This window comes from Colias philodice, chromosome 16, assembly GCF_061535455.1.
Source record: "Colias philodice isolate Cphi_HAF_F1 chromosome 16, ilColPhil1 Martin Lab GWU primary, whole genome shotgun sequence".
Classification (NCBI taxonomy): domain Eukaryota; kingdom Metazoa; phylum Arthropoda; class Insecta; order Lepidoptera; family Pieridae; genus Colias; species Colias philodice.
The window spans coordinates 10,449,251-10,472,290 of record NC_143101.1 but is presented as its reverse complement, the minus strand read 5'-3'; the positions used below and the strand labels follow the sequence as shown (position 1 = coordinate 10,472,290).

General features: G+C 33.9%; 2 protein-coding genes across 3 annotated transcripts in view; one reads left to right on the top strand and one right to left on the bottom strand.

The window, feature by feature from the left end:
* RanBPM (Ran-binding protein M) overlaps positions 1-4,018 on the top strand; it is a 36,019-nt gene extending 32,001 nt beyond the window's left edge. For both annotated transcript variants that reach the window (XM_089704785.1, XM_089704786.1), the window contains 2 exons: positions 22-133; positions 693-4,018. In XM_089704785.1, the coding sequence (XP_089560911.1) occupies positions 22-133; positions 693-826 (246 nt within the window). In that variant the 3' untranslated portion in view covers positions 827-4,018. The remainder of the gene's footprint in view (positions 1-21; positions 134-692) is intronic.
* A 13,282-nt stretch (positions 4,019-17,300) lies between these two features.
* LOC149481952 (esterase FE4-like) lies at positions 17,301-19,907 on the bottom strand. The gene is made up of 4 exons (XM_089705122.1): positions 19,822-19,907; positions 19,360-19,642; positions 17,850-19,102; positions 17,301-17,592 (listed from the first exon to the last, which is right to left on the bottom strand). The coding sequence occupies exons 2-4, from the start codon at positions 19,522-19,524 to the stop codon at positions 17,379-17,381; spliced, it is 1,632 nt and encodes a 543-aa protein (XP_089561248.1). The 5' UTR covers positions 19,525-19,642; positions 19,822-19,907; the 3' UTR covers positions 17,301-17,378.
* Between the last annotated feature and the right edge of the window lie 3,133 nt (positions 19,908-23,040).

Sequence of the window (23,040 nt, the reverse complement as noted above, 5' to 3'; positions counted from 1 at the left end):
ATAATGTTATATATTTTACAGGACGCGTTCAGTCTTCTAGCGTATAGCAATCCATGGGACAGTCCACTGGGCTGGCAACTGGAGCCAGTGCGTAGAGAGGCTGTGTGTGAAGCACTCAATTCGGCTATACTTGGTGAGTTTGTGCTTATTGATCAGTATTGGGGAGGGGTAAATTAAACAATGTTTATCCTACTAATATTATAAATGTGAAAGTTTGTGAGGATGGATGTATATGATATACAGTACGTTTGTTAGTCTTTCACGCAAGTACTAATGAACTGATAACAATAAAATTTAGCACACATATAGAGGGTAACTTGGATTAATACATATAACACAGGATAGGTTTTATCCTAGGAATCTTGTGGGAATGGGAACTATGCGGGTTTTTCTTTGAAAATGCGAGCGAAGCCGCGGGCGGAAAGCTAGTGTACCAATATGTCGGAAATTTTGTTTAATTATGATATTTTCAAAGTATGTATTTCTATTTTTTTTTTGTTTGGAAAACAAGTTGAAATTCCAGTAAAAGATTAAAATTACAAAGACAATATTTATAGTTATATACTATTCAAAATACTTTTCTGTACAAAACTTATTGTATTCTGTTTCACATTTTGTAAACATTAAATAACTTTTTAAATTCCTCGTGAGAGAGATAAATAATTGTTTTTATTATTATTACTTGTGTGCAGAGTTCCAAGGCATGGGCTGGGTGTCCCCAGTGGAGGCGTGCGTGTCGCACTCCCGCGAGCTGCTCCGGCGCATGGCCCGCGCGTCCCTCGGAGCGTGCGCGTTCGCGGACCTGCCCGCGTTACTGCGCCGCTGACCCGCCGCGCCCGTGCGCCTGCGCAGGAGGGAACATGCGCAGGCGCAGCACAGGAGTGTGGTGAGGGCTAAACAAAGGGCGCTGCTGAGGATGTGCAAGCAGTAGATTGGTGGTCAAGAGGGTGGAGTTCTAATAGTATAGTGGCAGGTGTTGCGAAATGGTGTATGTAGCCCCTGAGCGCGTTGGCAAAGCAGAATGTTGTGCGTGTGCACAAGCGATTATTCTGTAACTATTGCAGAGATGGGAGGGTTTAAAGTTAATTTTTTAGATATATCTCGTTTTATTTTTAAAAAGTTATTACTGTCATTTTACTCATTAGGTAAAGGGCTTTCGATATCAGTTTAAAGTTTTTTAATACCTACAATAGTTACGGAATAATCGCCTGTGCACACTTAACGATTACACCCTGTATATATCTAAGTACTAGCTTATATACGCTTACCCACGATACGTTGGCGCAAGTGTGTGCTAACGCACACCGCCACGTGGTCACTAAATATGTATTCCCCAAATAAACAATAGTACGAACTATATACGTGCATAGTGTGTAGTCCCTAATTTCTTAGTGGCATGTGCCGTGAGTTAGTGCTACATAGTGTGTGTGTAGCTAACACCTGTGTGGGAAGTAACATACGTACTGACTCGCACCACTCGTGAACAGGGATGTGTTGTGTATATAGTTATAATACAACACACTCTAAACTTGCGCAGCTGCGAAAGCTCATGCAAAGCACTAGGCAATGTGTCAAACTCAAAACTCAAACATTTATTTCTTCAATTAGACTTCTTCGAGAAGCACTTTTGAAACGTCAATACATATTTTTAACATTTACCACCGATTCGGAAAGCAGTATCTATGGAGAAGAACCGGCAAGAAACTCCATAGTTGCTCTTGTATGTCAGTTCGTGTAGTATGTCAACTGCATAGTTTTCTGCCACTCATACTGACATCACCGCAAATAAAACCTAAAATGATTAAACATACACGATAACGTGTGCATGGCACTAAAATACGCCATTATTACCACCTATACAAGGGGCTACAACACTATATTTCTGTTAAATTGGCTTCTAGGCAAGTGTGAAACTGTGTATCACGACTTAATACAAATTTCATGATAATAGAAGTAGTTCATGCGATTATGAACTCTAAATGTACGTGATATAAGGTATATTACATGATATTAGACAATAAGGCTTCTTAATGAGTACCTACTAGGTAATAGTGTTATAACAGATATATAGGAACTAATAATAATATTCTTATTTGGCTGTATGTTCGTAACATTTTGATATACATGGTAGTTAAAAAGGGGACAAAATAACGTTAAGAAAGAGTAGATAGTTTTAAGGCCAGTTTCACAACTTCCTGATAAAGTAACGGAACTCATTTCATACTTCGACGTGTATTTTGATACATTCTTCGTCATTTTAACTGTTGGATAAGCTAAAACTTCATTTTTGAAAGTTATTAAACTGGCTATTAATCTGAAATAATATAACACTAACCTATTGTGTCTAAAGTTGTAAAGTTATACTTAATTAAGACTGAGATATCATGTCACTTAAAAATCTTAGTAATTGTACACTTAACTTAGTGCCCACACTTGCCTGGTGTAAATTGCCTAAAGTGTACGCACCTGCCACTAAACATCTATCTCGCCAGCAAAACATCAGCCATATTGTTTTTCATTTATTCATTCATGTGTGAACAATTGTAAATAAATCACTCTAGAATTATAATTGGTGTCATTTCCGCCATCTTGGATTTCATGTCAAGTGCATACATTATTGTTTAATTTTACCCGATAATCATTAAATTCGCTTAGTGTTTTATTATAAAACTCGTGTGTAAAATAACTAAAGTGTCGAAAGCGCGTGTTTCAAACGAAAATGGACGTTATTACTGTGTTATGAAAATCGAATGTAGTTTAGTGCTGTGGTCTCACGGACATGCGTTGTGTATATTTCAGCGTAATTATAGATATATTATAGAATTATATAAATAAAAATTAATTAATATAATCGGTAACGCGGGGCACTACTTATTTTTTAATGTGGCAAGCACTACGTGATGATTTTTTTTTGCTTTGTTCGCATTGGCAAGTCTCACCAACATTATATAAATAACAAAAGATGCTAATTATTCTATATTATTTAACTTACATCGTATTTTTTATCTTTAGATCTGGACATAGTTCTAAATTCTCCCGGTTTTATATCTAAAACCTTATTATTATTGGGATGTTATTCAAATTTCCTTGCTGTTGTTTAATTCTGAAAATTTGTTATAATATTATGTCAATGCGAACACAGTGCAATACACGCCCTCTCTTTTTAGTGTTTTAGTTTGTAAAGCAATTTTAATAATGTACTTTTTGCCGGCCGCCATGTTGCATCGAATCTTTCCAAGTACTGCTAATTTTTAAGCTTTTGCAACTCCAAAATAACTTTTCTTTCTAATTCTCTACGATGTGACATTGGTACCGGAATATTTATATGTATTGTGAAATTTATTTTGCGTTTGAATGAACTTTTAAAATGACTCTGCTTCATAATGCTTGACGCATACATTTTATCATGACACGTTCTTTTAGAAGTTTATTGAAATGCGTTTTTTTATGGCCTATTATCAGTTGGTGCGGAACGGCGTTGTTAGTCTGTCTCTTTCTAACGTTTGATGTATAGTGTGCTAGAGCGAGAGAGGCAGATTAATTTTGTTTTGGCTTATTAAAATGTTTCAACCTACTGTATAATTTTTTTTGAGGTACGAATTAATCGTGATCTTGATACAAATTGCCAAATTAAATGTAACACGAAGTATGTACTCTCTGATACAAAATGATCTTACTCTTTGCAAAAGGACATTTGTTTTAAAATTTAAAACTGATGATATGACGATCTATCACGCTCTAGCAAAAACTATTTCCATATGATAGAAAGAGACAGGTATCCACATGTCGTAAAGCTGGCTTGTCCCTGTAAATTATACGATTCTAGGGTTTTATAAGACTTAAGTGCCGCCGCTATATATGACATGAATGATATCGGCCAATAATATGGTCCTTTACCCTAAAATAGGTGAGGCCTAAGAGAAAAAGCAAAAAAAATCTGTGAGTCAACTTCGTGTGAAGTTTCGTAAATTGTTGGTATATAAGACTAAAATGAATAAATAAATTTATTAAACTTGAAGTGTCGTTTTTTTAACCCTTTTCTTATTGTAATACATATCCCATCAAAAACATCCTGTAAAAAACCCAAGTCTCGCAGCTCAGTCTTTCTACCGTCAAAAGTTGTGAGATCCATGTAATACCAAGTCGGTTAATCTATTTAGTGTCTACTTGAAGGACCTTTTGTCTTAAGTTATTACATAAGTTATTATCATGCCAATATTAAAAATATTTAACGTTTTAAACAAATAGATCGACTTGGACATCGCTTGATTTGATTATTAGTATGTATCACACTACACAGCACGACGGGCCAGCGACCAACAGGAACGAGAGTTTCAATCGCGTGAGGCGCGAGAGACTAAAGAATCTAATATAATATTGTAATATTCATTTTGTTTTCATGCGATGTCCAAGTCGATCTATTTGTTTAAAACGTTAAATATTTTTATTATTGGCATGATAATAACTTATGTAATAACTTAAGACAAAAGGTCCTTCAAGAAGACACTAAATAGATTAACCGACTTGGTATTACATGGATCTCACAACTTTTGACGGTAGAAAGACTGAGCTGCGAGACTTGGGTTTTTTACAGGATGTTTTTGATGGGATCTCACTTCTTTTTGTAGAGCCTTTCTTTTTGATACCACCACCAACCACCAACTGCATAAATAACTTTGTAATCCCATATATTTATATGGGATTACAAAGTTATTGATGCAGTTGGTGTATTTGGAAAACTGGACCGAAATTACAAAATATTTAAGTTTTCCCATGATTAAGACACTAAACTCTATATGTATTCCAAATATGAAGCTTCTAAGTCTGCTAGAAGTGCCTTGGACTTTTGATGATCGGTGAGTCAGTGAGTGACAAAATTTAGAAACTTTAACAAGTTGTCATTCTTAAACTACTCGTTCAAATTGACTGAAATTTTAAATATTCCGTGTTTATACAATGCCGGATTAGTTACTGAAGATTCAGGTTTCTTGCTTCATCCACAACCGAATTATAGGGGGTCGAAAAAGGCCCGAATTGCTTCGAGAAAAGGATGGTACGGCCGTGCCGCTTTTTTTTTGCTCGACTTGGCGGGGGCACTGCCGTGCCCCCAGATACCTACCTACTTGTGTATAGAAAAGCTATTTTCATCGCAAACTGACTACAAAATATTTTCAGAATGTATGAAAGAAAATACATTTAACAACAAATGTAAATGAAAGCGCCTTGTTTCCGATAAAAGTTTGAAACGCTTATTCTCAATAACCTAAATAGTATAATTCAATAGTTTATTTGTCCCTGTTTGGAACTTCTGAACCGATTTTAATAATATTTTTATATCATAACAAATGGATTAATTTTATAGGGCAATACAGGTAACATTTTATCTGTAACAAGTCTGATGACGACAAGCAGTAATTAAAAAACAATTTTAAACGAGGATCAACCTTATAATTGACTTAACAGATGAATTGAAAGCAGATGAAAATAAATCAACATTTTGTAGATACATATTTAGTTCTGGAGAATGACTGAGGTCTGAGCAGTAAATTAGTTTGCGGAGGCAAAGAATATAAGATACGTACATATTGGAACGGGAGCTATTAACGTTAAAAAAAAAGTCATTTTAGTATAGTTGGTTTTTTGATATACTGTTCCTCTTGCTATTTCGGTTAGAGTCCGGGCTGTCTGGCTGGTCGCAGTGGTTGCGTTTTTTAGTGCGCATCTTATCTGCACAGGATAATTTCCTTAATTTGAAGTCATTTTTTAACGCGTAATTTTTAATATTTTGCCTTTAGATAGATCCATCAGACATAATTTTTTTATTGCAAGACGTTTTTTTCGTTGTTAAATAGGTGCCAGACGCAATTTTTTATTTCGTTTTTATAAAAAATTCAAATTATTTTAGAATGTCTGTAAATTTCATATTATGTTCTTCAAACATAATATAATCTAAAATTAATTAGCCAGACGCTAATTCGATTGTTAAGTATTAAATATTATGTACTAATAAAAACGTAGTGAAAGTAGGTTAGTATAACAATTTGATGATTGTGTATATGGAGAGATAGTTTAAAGTGCAAGAGAGATAGAAAGGGTCGGCCGCGAAAATTAAATAACAATAAAAAATAACTTTTTTTTTCGAAAATATAAGATGCATAGAAATTGAATTGTTCCTACTCTAGGATTCCCTGTGTTGTGGGAACAAGTAAGTACCTTCCATTGGTACATTTTATTCCTAAGGCTAAAAAATAAACTATTAGGGTACATCAACAATCTTCTATACAAAACAATTTTTATATTACTTAACTATTAAGTTATGGATTTAAATGAAAACAGCGATTACATAAACTTATTTATATTATTTCCAATAGCACATTGCCTAATAACACACATTACATACCGCGTACAAGAAGAAAAAGAACCACAGACAAAATACAGTGTTGCCAATACAAGTTAAATTTTCTAATATATATCTAATATTAACTAGCGACCCGCCCGGCCCCGGCTTCGCACGGGTGCAATGCTGATACTAAATACACTACAGAAAAACTGTGAACGTTGAATATAAAAACATACCGGCCCGCTCCGGCTTCGCACGGGTATAAACTATAAAATATATAGCCGGGCGGCCGGCTGGTACCGCCGCAAACTCTACGTCCCGCATTTTTTAAATCTGTAATATCTTCGAAAATATTCACTGAAATCATACGGTGTCAAGGGCCATATAGATCTATATTAAATGAACAATGTAATCAAGGTCTTTAATTGGTTAAATATTAATGTTGTATTGGTTAAAATCGCTTCGAAAATTAGCCATTATTTGTCGTAAAAAGTAAATGACAAAAAAAGTTATCCATAAGAGATATACCATCACGGACTTTTCTGTAGACCTTTTCAATGTGTACTATAGTTAGTACATTATTTTGATAAAACTCGTAGGGTGCCTGCGTTTGCACTGTAAGTGGAAAAAATGTAATTATTTACGAAATCACATTAGAAACCTCAAAAATAACAGTACTTCTCCACTACGGTATTTAATGGATGTTATTATACATATAAACCTCCCACTTGAATCACTCTATCTATTAAAAAAAACCACATCAAATTCCGTTGCGTAGTTTCAAAGATTTAAAAAGACATAGGGACAGAGAAAGCGACTTTGTTTTATACTATGTAGTGATGATGATAACAATATTTCAAACTCAAACTCAAACTCAAACATTTATTTATTCAATTAGACTTCTTCTAGAAGCACTTTTGAAACGTCATTAGGTACATATTTTTAACATTTACCACCGATTCGGAAAGCAGTATCTACGGAGAAGAATCGGCAAGAAACTCCATAGTTGCTCTTTTTAATCATGTCAGTTTTACAATTTTACAAATTACATATGTAACATCATAATAATTATATTAACATAATATGCCAAAGAACTGTCCTGTGGTTTTTACGCGACAACCCTCCATGGGTTTTTATCGTCTATATATTCCTTAATACTGCAATAGGCTCTCTGAACTAGTACATTTTTTATATAAGTTTTAAATTTAGAACTACTAAACGAAGTAACTATTCTCTAATCTGTGACTAAACTCTTTAATATTATGAGGAATTCTGTTGTAAAAGCGTATACCTTGACCCATAAATGAATTTTTAACTTTAGCTAGCCGGAAAAATGGCATTTCAATTTTATTTCTGTTTCTTGTGTCATAACAATGTCTATCTCCTAATTTTGTGTGTAAGTAAGCGTTATTGTGTACATATAAAATATTATTAAATATATACTGCGACGGTACAGTAAGGATACCAGTATTCTTAAAGAGATCCCTTAGTGAGTCTCGAGCACTCAAATTATATATATAGAGCGTATGGCTCTTTTCTGTAATATAAATATAGTTTCTATATCTGCAGCCCTGCCCCATAGCAGAATTCCATAGGACATTATGCTATGAAAGTAGCTAAAGTAAACCAATCTAGCCGTTTCTTCATCGGTGAGATGCCTTATTCTTCTAACTGCATATGCAGCTGAGCTGAGCTTAGCAGCGGTGGTGGTATTAATTCATTAATCTTAATTCTTAATATAGGTACATAATATATACATAAATCTCGTGTCATAATGTTTGTCCTCAATGGACTCCTAAACCATTTAACCGATTATAATAAAATTCGCACACCATGTGCAGTTCGATCCAACTTGAGAGATAGGATAGTTTATATACATGTAGGTACCACGGGCGAAGCCGGGGCGGACCGCTAGTATACCTATATTAATTCATGCTAACTATAACTTTAGTTAAATTCAATACAAACTTAAACATGCGAGTGTGTGTGTGTTCACGTGTGTGTGTCGTATGTGGTGTGGTGTGTGTGTGTTGTGTGTGTGTATGTGTGTACATCAATATTGAAACAAATTTTCTAGTTGTTTACAGATGATGGAATATTGGAAAACAATAACAATTCCTTAGACGATAACATAATTATATATAGAAATATTTAATTTCTTATTAATTCTGACAGTGTGAGGAAAGATGATGATGATGATGATTATGAAGATGGCTTTTTAAATTTAACAATGTAATTGTTTAACCTTCATTGATATAGTTTTTATTCCATTCTTTTCAATGTATGGTAACTTTAATTTATTTTTCACTTTTATGTTTTTTTTCATTTAAGCTTTTATTAATTATAAGAACAAGTGTAAATAATATTGTATTCTTGCAATTATTTCCTGTCGCATAGTTAAAATACACTAGCTGATGAGCTGCATGCTTCATTACTTTATTTTATTTATACACATTATTTAATACTTAACAATCGAATTAGCGTCTGGCTAATTAATTTTAGATTATATTATGTTTGAAGAACATAATATGAAATTTACAGACATTCTAAAATAATTTGAATTTTTTATAAAAACGAAATAAAAAATTGCGTCTGGCACCTATTTAACAACGAAAAAAACGTCTTGCAATAAAAAATTTATGTCTGATGGATCTATCTAAAGGTAAAATATTAAAAATTACGCGTTAAAAAATGACTTCAAATTAAGGAAATTATCCTGTGCAGATGAGATGCGCACTAAAAAATGCAACCACTGCGACCAGCCAGACAGCCCGGACTCTAACCGAAATAGCAAGAGGAACAGTATATCAAAGAACCAGCTATACTAAAATGCTCTCTTGTCAACGTTGGTAGCTCCTATACGATATAGTAAATTTTATTATGGTACATACCTACTAGATATTGTACTAGCTTTCCACCCGCGGCATCGCCTGCGCAGTCAAAGAAAAACCCGCATAGTTCCCGTTCCCGTGGAATTTCCGGAATAAAACCTATTCAGTATTCTATGTCCTTTTTCGGGTATCAAAATATCTCTATACCAAATTTCATGCAAATTGGTTCAGTAGTTAAGGCGTGATTGAGTAACAGACAGACAGACAGAGTTACTTTCGCATTTATAATATTAGTATGGATTACTTCACAAATCATTACACGAAACATACCTACCTAGATTTTATACAAATTGGTACGATTTTTTGAAATTGGTCGAGAAGTTTCCAGATTAGATGTTAGTGAACTTAGCAGATCATTTTTAGCAAATCAAAAAAAAAAATGTGAGTTCTTATCGCGTGCAGTTGAGTTCTACAGTTCCTGATACTTTTTAGAAATAGTTCTGGCGTTTTTACCTTAAAAACGACATTTGAAAAAATGATCTGCCAACTTCCCGTAGCAGATCATTTTTAGCAGATCAAAAAAAAATGTGAGTTCTTATCGCGTGCAGTTGAGTTCTACAGTTCCTGATACTTTTTAGAAATAGTTCTGGCGTTTTTACCTTAACAAACGACATTTGAAAAAACCCGACCTGGACCCGGCTTAACGTGATGCTAAGACGTAATGCTACGACGTGATGCTACGACGTGATGCTACGGCGTGATGCTACGCTGTGATGCTACGGCGTAATGCTACGGCATGTGTTACGGCGTGATGCTACGGTGTGATGCTACGATGTGATGCTACGGCATGATGCTACGGCGTGATGCTACGGCATGATGCTACGGCATGATGCTACGGCATGATGCTACGGCATGAAGCTACTCCATGAAGCTACTGCATGATGCTACGGCATGATACTACGGCGTGATGCTACGGCGTGATGCTACGGCATGCTGCTACGGCATGAAGCTACGGCATGATGCTACGGCATGATACTACGGCGTGATGCTACGGCATGGTGCTACGGGCGGCGTGATGAAATATGACATAAATAAATTTTCTAGTGTTTCATTTTACGCGAGTATTTCTAAAAAGTATCAGGAACTGTAGAACTCAACTGCACGCGATAAGAACTCACATTTTTTTTTGATCTGCTAAAAATGATCTGCTACGGGAAGTTGGCAGATAAATTTTTTCAAATGTCGTTTTTTAAGGTAAAAACGCCAGAACTATTTCTAAAAAGTATCAGGAACTGTAGAACTCAACTGCACGCGATAAGAACTCACATTTTTTTGATCTGCTAAAAATTATCTACTACGGGAAGTTGGCAGATCATTTTTTCAAATGTCGTTTTTTAAGGTAAAAACGCCAGAACTATTTCTAAAAAGTATCAGGAACTGTAGAACTCAACTGCACGCGATAAGAACTCACATTTTTTTTTGATCTGCTAAAAATGATCTGCTAAGTTCACTAACATCCAGATTAGTGCATTAAAACGAACAAATACTCTTTAGCGTATGTTATTAGGTATTAATATAGATATAGGTACATTTTATATCTCTATCGCTGATCGGTTAAATGAGTAATCAGAGAAAAGATTGGTAAGAAGAAAGCAGCAGAAGTAATATTCTGGGAGCAAGACAACATTTGGCCGCTTCCATGGTACATTAGAAAATTAATCTCATTTTAAATTCTTAAATATTATAAATTTAACTATGATTTTCATGTTAACTGTGATTGGAGTGTTCAGCTCGTTGCCTAAAAGTTTTCGAATTTGTTTTACCATAGTAGTTACTTTTTGATTAGAATTGAGTAGGTACCACCTTTATAGTCGCGGAAGAATTCTAACAAATACCCGCGGCCCCATCATTAAAGCGGCTCGACGGAACACAGTGGGGTTTTAGTCGGTAAGAATCCGACATAACCCACGGCTCCTTCCCCGGGGGCCGTGAGTATCTTTGGAAGATTTCCCCACTATAAAAAAAAAAAAACCTACCTTTATAGTTATCTAGAGTTCACTATCACTTCTCCTTAGTAAAAATATTATATAGTTTGGAATAAAACTTTTGTCATAAAGCAACGGGAAATGAGATTTTACCTTGACATTAACAATCTCCCCTTTGAAAGCGTAACATTAAATTTGAAATAATATAAGTGAACGCAAATTTTATCCCCTTGAATTGTAAATTATAGTCTTTTTATTAAAATCGGGAGCCCGGCAGTCCATAGATAACGAATCATTGAATAATTATGATAATTGTCAAAAATTATTGGGGAACGGCTCAATAAAAATAGGTGATTGGAGTACCTACGAACCAAATTATAGACCGGAAAATGTTATATGGTTCGGAATTATTAATGATCCGATTGTCTTGCATGGTGATTTGTTAAAGAAGGAACTTGATTTTATTGAAATTTTCTGCGTTAAAATTAAATTGATTTAAACTGCTTAATAAGAAATTATTATTCATTTTATTACATTAATAAGTAATTATATTAATTGTAATGACAAACTGTCGTTATGATAAATGCATAAATTTGTGATTTGTAATAGAACAGAGAAATTATTTACAATATGTAAATGTATGAAATTATCAACTTGATAGGCATGATAGGTACTTACCTAAATTGTGATATACGAGAAGTTGAATAATTTATATTCTTTATTAACGTAGGCGTAGGCGTAACGTTCTTTAGAACTTTAGTATGGACCTAAAATTATTACCAGTGATATCTTAAAAACACAGCAAGTGCGCTCCCATGTTTAAAAACTGAATAAAAATTCTACACCCTAAAATTTTATATCCAGAGAATGGCAGATTTTTCTACCAATATATACAACAGAAGATGTGTGCTGTGTCCGCCGGCTACCGCTAGAAATTGAATGAAAACATACAATATTTATGTTGAAGGATGCACTGCACTTATGGGCGGACTGGAAACATTGATATTGAAAAGAATATATGCAATCTATTAGGAAAATAACGTTTTTAATGGGAATTTTCTGCTGTGATCAATGAATAATGGTCGTAGTATTTTCATTCTAATTATATATCATACTTATTATATATCATACTTACTAGGTAATTAAAAGACCGTACATATTTTTTTTTAAAAGTCGTAAATTTAAAAATAAGGCATTTTATAGAAAATATATTATGATAAATGCTACGGCATAGGGATCGATATGGGTATTAAGATACGCTGTTGCACTATATGATACTAATATTTATCAAGAAATAGTTTTTATTTCAATTAATTCTATTTGAGGAATTTTTATCTCTGCATCTGGAAAACGTAACATACAAAACCCTTCTACCTTGAAATGTCTACTTCAAGTAGCCTTTACTCGGTACATGTTCATTTCTATTTCCTATCGACTCTATTAACTTGCAAACAATTTATATTCCATCGCATCGTATTGTACAAAACGTCTCGTCTATTCAGAACTTGCGGCTCTTTTAATATTTGATCTGCATATTTATAAAGTTCCCGCGGGCTGTTTGCGGCCAGAGCTTATTTTATTCCACGATTGTTTGTTTCTGTGATATATTGAGCTCGGATTTTATCAATAACATTTTGCCTTATTTCAAGAGACATCTCTTGGGAGTGTACTTGATATTACTCGGTTGTTTTACATTACAGTCTGTTCTTTGTACCGAATATTAATGAAGGCTTTTCTGTAATGTAAGTTAAGATTAAATAGATAGATATTAATATTATTGTGTTATGTGTACATTTGTGAACCATTGTTCACAAATGCTTTTAAATGTGACGTAACTACGTAAGGATAAATAAAACAACAATATTTATGAAATGTTTTATTTTCAAACTAAGTTTCACGAATTACATGTCCCGCAACCGGAGGCCCCAAAAGAAACTCAGATATACTTAGAAACTATATTTAATGACTAAAGTGAGACTTTTACACCCATGTCTGCACGATGCAGACCGGAGTTAAAGAATGAATTTATACATTTAAATAATTATAAAGACGTAAGCTTGTATGCTAACTAAGGGAAATAGGACTATCATTCTATTCCCGTGCGAACGGCGTATTCATCAGTTTCGTATGAAGGCAGGGACGTAACTCCTCCCGCCGAAGTTCAGCGACCATTTTTGAATTTTGTGAAAAAATGTTGCTGGAAGCTGGGGGTCATCTGCTCATCTGTGGTCCTCTATAAAGTATGTGTCGATCTGCGTCACATCGTGTAACAAATGGCCAAAATTAAGACTGCACCAACCAGAATTATGTATATAGGGATAGTTGTTTGATATATTACAGGATCCTTTTCTATAGCGAGGGGTTTGCATTAAAACTTGCTATTGGATTTTGTGCAAATCTTCCAAATTAACTGAGTTGAGAATTTCGTATCTTGTATATTTATTTCTAATGTCCTTGATATCTGCACATGAGTAGAAAGACGGAACAGAGACTAAGCTTCTTAAGAACGTGCAAAATTGTTACCTATTTTGGTAGGGTTGTCACAATAGGTTAAGACAAATTAAACAAAACTACCTACTACAACCCAACCTAGGTATGTACACACTTACAATACATACATACATACTTACAAATGCTAAACTTGTAATAATAATGAAAGGTAAAAACACACCGTGTACAATTCTCATCTTATTAAAAAAGGACCTAATAAAATAAACGCAAGTAGGTACTTACTTGAAAAAGTAATAATCAAAATATTTACTCACCTATTGTACTCCTTGAGATAGTTGAAGTATGATATATTTTTAGTTTTTCTACTATTATTCATACACACAGTACAATAAACAACCATTTTTGACAATGAAATATTACGTTTTATATTAAAATATTCAAACTTGCAAGTTGCAACTAATAAAACAAACAACGTGCGTCGTATCAACCCTGAGACTGTCCTATGCCTGTGCAAGCGCAAACCGGTTTTTTCCAGAATCGCTGCGTACGCGACAAGCGGCCTGCGGTCACACACACATGCCCCGCGTACTTGTAGTAGTGCAATCGATTCTCGCGTTTGTTTGAAGCTTAGTCTCTGTTCCGTCTTTCTACTCATGTGATATCTGTACCGCTTATCTTCAGTCAGTGGCTGTTCCTTAATTTTGTCATTTACATTATAGGTCTTGAAATTCTCCGACTCGTAGATACATCCAGTAGGTATAGTTAATAAGAATGTAGCTTGGAGTATCACGAAGTCCTCTTGTTGCATTTATAGTAAGATTTTAGATGAGCGTGGTAAAGGTAGTTAAGTATGTGTCGTTCATCTAATACTTGCGTCGTTTCTTTTGAGAGTGAAATAACTGTCGTCTCGCAGCTGCAGGAACTATTTGAGGTTTGATTCTTAATCTGAATGAAGTCCTGAATACAGTCCGGCTTCGTCTGAATTTGATTGTTTTTCGATTCATAGAGATACCAGATATTATACTTCGGGCATTCAGCCTCTATGTACAAGAATGAGTTACTGATAGTTGCTATATAGGGATAGGAAGGGATGAGGGCCTGCCTATTCTTATTTGGAAAAATAACTAAATGAAATAAATCAAGAATATCTGTAGAAACTAATGGAAATTTTAAAATTATTACAATTTGTTTACTCGAAAAGTAGTATCCAGGCTTAAGTATATTATAATATTCCCTATCTTTTAATTCTTATATTTGATCCTTATTATAAATCTTACCTAATTTCTTAATCATCTTCCTAACTGTTTCCATAACTAACATTGAATGATGATTAACTAACTTAATGTATTTATTAAGATTATTGTCATTTAATTTTTTTTTTAGACGTAAATTAATTTTCTTTTGATTTTCCACTATCTGAGAAAGAATAAATGGCTGTTTTATATCGTTAACTACAATAGTTGATGATATAAACTGAATGCTATTTTTTTGAAAAGCTTTAATGAAATTGTCATATTTTTTAGAATCTTGTAGTCCAAATTAATACCGGTAATTTATACCTATGAAGATCGATCTTAATCTTCACAGTCAGTAAAGCTATTACAAGCATAGTGTGTAAAGTTCGGATCATATGTATACCGATTAGTCCGTTTTCTTATGGGAAAAGGTATACATTTTTGAGTAAAGCAATGCCATTTGGTACGAATGTTGTACTCGTCCACCTAAGCCCAAATCGCCTGGTAGCCAGTGTCTACTCCCCGGCAGAAGGGAGGGAGGGGGGGTTATAGAATAGAGCGCCCGGCGCTCGGAAAAAAAATTCTGGCGGATTCATTTGGCCCTTTGAGTCGAGTTTGGTGTCGTTATCAGGTAACTAGATGATGCCCGATTCATTCCTCATACCAGTTTTTTAGGGTTCCGTAGCAAAATATGTCACAATATTTAAAATAATAAATTTTTGGCAGTGGCAAAATCCAAACAAACCAGTATATTTTTATATTTTTGTATCAAACTTGGTTTATAAAAAAATACTGTCTGAAAGGCCATTTCATGCAGATTATAAAAACATTAACATGTAACATATATCTTACCATTTTCAAAGTGAAATAAATTATAGAAAGTACAAGAACGTTCGTCAGCGCAGCGTAGGGGACGGCTAATAGACCCGAAAAATAAGCAATAACATAAAACAATAAAACCGGCCAAGTGCGAGTCGGGCTCGCGCACAAAGGGTTCCGTAGCAGCAAATATAATAAATTACAGTTAAATCAACCTATCTCAAAAACTATAAGAGATACTTTGATCAAACCAAAAATCGTTGAAAGAGTTAATTAGCATGCATCACCTCTATTTTTTTTAGAATTTTATACCCCGTAGTTATAAAAATAGAGGGGGGGGGACATACTTTTTACGACTTTGAGAGCTGATATCTCAAAAACCGTTCACTTTAAGAAAAATGTTTTTTAGAAAACTTTATATCATTTTAAAAGACCTTTCCATTGATACCCCACACGGGTATGTACATCGAAAAAAAAAATTTCATCCCTCAGTTACATGTATGGGGGGCCCCACCCCCAATTCTTTTTTTTACTATTTAGTGTCATATTTTTGTAGCGGTTCATACAACACATATTCCCATCAAATTTCATCACTGTAGTACTTATAGTTTCCGAGTAAATCGGCTGTGACAGACGGACAGACGGACAGACGGACAGACGGACATGACGAAACTATAAGGGTTCCGTTTTTGCCATTTTGGCTACGGAACCCTAAAAACCAGTCAAGTGCGAGTCTGACTCGCCCATCGAGTGTTTCATACTTATTTGTCCTATACCATGTTATCTTGTCTGGTAGGACCGGTTAACCTGATACACACACACTTTCGTCTTTATAATATTAGTGTGATTTTTAATCATCTTTAAATTATAAATGAAGTCAGGTAACATTGTTAAAAATAAAGATATATAATAATAGAACGTTTTTGTATTAATAATAATGACAACCACCTCCACAATTACATAATTCGGTACATTTGAGCTGGCGTATAAAGCACTTCAATCTAGAATTGCAAGATTTCACGCACCGACATCTTATCAATTCAAAGCTTCTCTTTTCTTTTTATTTCAGATGGGCAAGGAATATTTTGATTTTTTTAGGTCCCTAAATATATACAGCCTGAAAAACTGCCCTTAAGGTGTGTTGTTTAAGGGTAGCTTCTGTGGGAGGCAAATTTTCGATTTGCCTGTCCGTTTTTGTTAAAAATTTGTTTGCGACCCTCATTTATTGTCACAGCGGGGTACAATGTGAAAAATAAACATGTACTTATAATAATTATAAAAAAAATATAAGTTCTGGATAAGAGTATCCTTAAAATATCGTGACCGTCCTTACCTATAATGCATTGTAATCACAAACTTTTCAATTTCACTGTCTGCATATTTGCCACTGTGAAGTGCTTCAAATCCTCGTGTGCCATTCGGATATGCCTTCCATACCTCAAATGCATGTGTTTCTATAGTTCTTTTGGACCTTCATGTCTGCACGATGCAGACCGGAGTTAAAGAATGAATTTATACATTTAAATAATTATAAAGACGTAAGCTTGGATGCTAACTAAGGGAAATAGGACCCACATTCTATTCCCGTGCGAACGGCGTATTCATCAGTTTCGTATGAAGGCAGGGACGTAACTCACGGAACAATAAATATTCTACCCTAAATAATATATATTCTAACGTATCGCAAAAATGAACATTCTTCTTCTATTACCAAATTCTACCGAGGCGTGCACATTTGAGCACTCTCACAGGGGACATACCCTGGCAGGCCATATTTACAAAGCAGGCTCAAAAAGAAGTCTCCCCTGTGACGCTCATACGGTTGATCTATAAAAGATAGTTGCTTGTCTAGCACCATTATGTTAGAAGAGTTAAATGTAGCTCGTGGCCATTGTAAAGGAAGATACTTTGTGCTTTTTGGTGTTGGATTTCTGTGGAAAAATGACGTAATGTTAACCAAGGAATATTATAAATGGTGTACAAGATATTATGTGTTGCCTTTTTTATTCGTTGAATGTTATTAAAATAACAACATATTATGCAATATCGAGACACTCTTTAATATTGAATATTACCTATTCATGCATTTTAGCCATATAACAAAATTAAGATGCAATTTTTTGCGTGGATGACAAATAAATTAACATAATAACTATAGATGGTAATGGGAATATTCAAATAATCTTACCCATATTTCATAAAATTGGCAATCATGGTAGTTAATTTGTCGATAAATCTTCTATCCCTTGCAGAAAGTATCATTGAGATGCCAAAAGGTTTGAATATATAAAATAGTTCCCCTCCATGGACTGGTCCTTTTAGCTGAGGTACGAAAAATCTAGCAAATTCTCTGTCTCCTTCATAGCTGAATAAATAATTAAAAACTGGTTGATTAGAAAATTTTGTTAATACTCTTGAAAATGCAGCTATAGCAGCATAAGCTACCCAATCTGAATAATACTTTACTAAATTGTGAACAGAAGTCATAGTTATATTTCCTGAATCAAAGTAATATGTGCGTAATGATTTGGCTATTTCTTTTCTTTCACTGTCAGAACACCAGGTAAATAGGCATGGAATCATATCATCGAAATTTTCATTCAAATCTCTTACTGACTTTTCATTTAATAAGCCATAAAAGTATGATCCTTCGGATTCAGTGTATCCCATCATAACAGGCACATGATTAAAGTTCCTAGATTTAATTATATTGTAAGGAGCATCGATGAAGAATGGATCTGAAGAATTAGCATCAACGCACGGCGAATACTTAAAATATCTAGGGTTTACTGATGTATCTTTGGTTGCTTTTATTAATGTTCTAAGCGGTGTTTTGGTAAAAAGTTTTATAACATCTTCACCAGATTGTACTGGTGCAATTCTTCTAGCGTCTTCGAAGGTTGGATCAACAGGTTCTATATTAAAGGCCCAAGGTGATAATGCTGTGCCACTCATTAAAATTGCTTTATGAAATAGGCCTTTACTAGCTTTCGAAAGCATGTGGAATGACGCTGAGCTAGCCCCCGCGCTCTCTCCACAAATGGTCACATTTTCTTCATCACCACCAAACTCGGCTATATTATTTTGTATCCATTTCAACGCGGCTACTTGGTCCCAAAGACCAAGGTTGGATATATCGTTTAAGCAAAGAAAACCAAGGACACCGAGCCTGTAATTAGCAGTGACTACAATAACATTTTTGACTACTAAAAATTCTGGATCATATAGATTCTTGGCACCCATATAGTAGGCTCCTCCATGGAAATATATCATGACAGGAAGTTTTACACCAGGTTTTGTCCATTCTGGTGTGTAAACATCGAGGAGAAGACAATCTTCTACGCCTACCAAAGTAGAAGCTCTCCATTGTGGACATTTTAGGGATGGACTGCGATAAATGGCTTTAAAGATGCCCTTCCAATTGGGTGGTCTTTTGGGTTTCTAAAAGGAAATGTTACTAGTGAAATAAAACGACATAGCTTTGCAATCTTAATTTTTTTGTTTCAAATTATCTTCATTCATTGCTTATTCTTTTCAGATTTCAATAGATGATACTTTCAGCTTTTACAAGTTATAATCATTAGTAAAAGTAATTTACACTGCTTAAATCGAGTGAAAGACATCGCGATGTTTGCTTAGAAATAAAATACATTTGACAGGAAATAGTTTTCAGATTGTAAATTATTAAAGGATATTACCTGAAATCTATCAGCCACTGCGTAAGGTATGTTATAATACCGGTTCTGTCCGAACACGCTCCTCAAACCTTGCAGTTTGCCTTGACTGATATCCACGACGGGCGTCAACAAAGTATGCACTGTGCCACATAATATTAACCACTCAAATGCATTTAGAATATTCATCTTCTATGTATTTATGAACTATCTACCAATGTATATATAATATCATTGCTATCTAAACGTTATTATATGAACTTATTTCAACATACGCACATAACAAATTCATTTCTTAAAGCATTGGCTGTGGTAAACATGAAAAAATTTATTATATAAGTTTTGGTAATTCTATTTTGGTCAAATGCACTCAATATTTAGATAGGTAACTTGCAATATTATCTACTTCTTATAGCTTTAAAATCATGGTTAAATTCACAGAATCGACCATATTGAAGACTTAGAAATAATTCTACACATCACAACCAGGAAATAATATTTTCGATGAATTTCCATCACTTTTCTATCGCACATAAGATAAGATGTTATAGCAAAACGTATGAACACAGTATGGACATTAGTTTTTGCAAGCTTTCGATTGCTTGTGGCGAAAGATCTTGTCTCTGCGTTTCGTAATTTTACTACCTCTTAACATCTCTACTTTGTACTACAAGATCTAAGTTATTTCATTATTTTGTGTAAAAATATCAACTCACGTATTTTTTATTACGAGCATAAAAGATAAATTTAGATCACTATCATAGCGTTTGATCGTCTGATAAAAAGTTCCAAAATTAACTGCTGTTGCTAATAGTCATCTATCATTCTATGTGAATCTATTATGGAACTAACTACATATATGAAAAAATGTCAGGAAAATATCTAACAGAATTCAAAGCAAGCCGCAGAACGAGTCGTACATGTGTCGTAAAGGCATAGAGTATCTCTTAAAACCTTTTTTAATCTGCTAAACGTACTTGAAATGCGCAGCAATAAAACCAAATGAGCAAAGCTTTTAATTCTGTTTTCCTCGGAAATACGCAGTTATTTCTCGACGGGAAATGTGAGTAAAACTGCAACAATCGCGTCAAGCAGCAATTCGTTATAAAATGTAATTAAGGTGGCAAAGTGCAGGCCGGGCGGGGCCAGGGGGGGTGCGGGTGGACGCAGGGGGGAGAGGGGTAATCCGGGTAATAAAGAAAAATACCCGGGAAGCGGGCTAATTGTTATAAACTGGGCAAACATGCAAATTGGTAGAACTTGCCCGGCCTTTTAATTGTGGAGTTATCTCGTCGTTAGGCTTTCACGCTGTCTTTGAGAATTTGCGATAAACTGTTGTGTTTTTTAATTATTTTCATGTACTTACACTAGTTTAAGTAAAAGGGTAGTAATTCATGTTTTATATTAGCGCGTGCATTTTTAAATAATTTGGAAAATCCAAAAGTGCACGCCTCATAATTTTTTTTTAATAAATATTTATTAATTATTATTTTTGTTTATTTAATAACAATTAAACCACATCGAATCAGACCCTGAAAAATGAAAGGGTTCTATTCCTGAGCATACTCAAGCGTAAGAGAAAAAAAAAGACTCGATTAGTAAAGAATTTCGGTCGCTATCGTGTTAACAAGAAAAAGGATTCGCACATACAGACACACGGACGTCCAAGACAGAACTTTTTTAAACAGTTTTTTAACTAGTTTAAATAACAAAAATGACATCAAAAATATCATGAACGTTAAAAATAGTGTTTTTTCTTAATATGTGTGTGTATGTATTATCTTACAAGTGCAATGTATGATACATAAAGACATTTTAAGTTTGAAAAATCAGATGTTTTGCGCGAAGTGACAGTAGTACCCACCTCAACGCTTCGCTTATGAGGCGTGCAATAAAATTCAATTTTGTATTTGATTCAAGCGAACAGAAATTTTGGCTCCACACTGGTAATCGCATTCTTTTCAATTGTTCCGTTTTTCAGTTACCTATCAATGTAATCTAACAGATCAAAAAACCATTTAAATCAATCACATCCTAACTACAATAAGTTTTGCTGCTCTTGAAACGATCCTATGACAAATACATTTAAATTTGTATCCGTGTCACCTACCTAACAATATTTTTATATTTAAAAATTAAAATATAATTATAATATCTAAAAATATTCTTAATATCTCAAATATCTCATGCTTATACATTTATTTGTAAATCTACAGCCATAATGTTAATAATTCTGCTTCGAATAAACCCGCATTTCGCGTGCAAACAAAGCAACATTGAAATTTTTGTTCCACGAAGAGTTTCAAACTTGTATTGAATGCAACTGACAAACAGACAGTTCTCACTTCTTGCTTGTCTTTCTGTTCATTTACAAGTTTTTGCGAACCTTTAATATCGCGCTTTGCAGTGTACTTTTCGATAATACAAGCAAGTGAAGTTAAACAATGGAATAAATTGATATTGTTATAAGAAATATAAAAGATTTTGAAGATTATCTTCTTTAAAAAAAGGGAGGATAATATTGTGTTGTTTATTGCTTCATGTTTTGTTTAACAGGGTTAAAAACATAATTATTTTATGCTATTATTAATGTACTGTACCTACCCAAATTAATATTTTAAATTTAGTAAGGTAACTAAAACAATAACCAAAGATATTAAAATACTATTCCTATTTGTATTTTTATTCCGATTTCAGCATGATTTGACTAAATTCATTTTGCGTAACAAAATATAACAAGTTTTCATGAATTTCAATATAAAAATACATCCAATGTACCTACACAACTTGTTTGATTTCATTCGTAGAATAGACATTTCAAGTAAAATATGAATATTTGCGAGAAATATTAAAGTGAAACTCATCTAAATGATATTTAAATAACGGCAAAGGACTGTCAGACCTAAATAAATACGTGTCTAGCTGAAACATAAATGGGAACATTTTCATGATAATTTCATATTTATTTAATTTCTTTGCCATTTTATATTAAATTATCTTTAGTAATTGTTTATTCTACATTTAGACTCTTCATGTGTTATAATTAGACATCGGATTATATGCATTTGCATATTTGCATATGCAAATGCATAAAACTCTCTAATTACGGCGTTAGTGCATATTTTAGCCTTTTTCACCAATCGTGCATATTTCGTTAAGTAGCGGGAGTTTTGATTGGTCGACTAACCTTTATTAGCCAATCAGAACGCTCAGCGAGTAAACAAACCCTATTTTGGCATGGTAAAATGGCAAAAAATTACAAAATGGGCTCCATTTTTAGTAAATTTTTGAGCAATTCAAAATAGGGCTAGATTACCCTTTTGGGGCTAAAAACTTAAAACACGGGTTGAATTCCAAAAAAGGGCTAGATTTAGCCCGAGAAGGTCTAAGGTGGCACACAGCTGGGCTCGCGGGTGACAAACGTCACAAATTTGCGCTCGAAAATTTGGTAAAAATGCTTAATTGTATATTGACACAAAAACTATACTTAATTTCAAGAAAATTTAACTGTTTTTGTACAATCTTTGATTTAAATATATAAAAATAGTTTTTTTATTTTGTATTGTGCATATTTTAGGCATATCAGTCGTTTTTAGTGCATATTTCGGCCTTTATTAGTGCATATTTGCATGCATATTTTGGCATTTTGTTAGTGCATATAATCCGATGTCTAGTTATAATAAAGACCTTTTTGTTTTAATAATA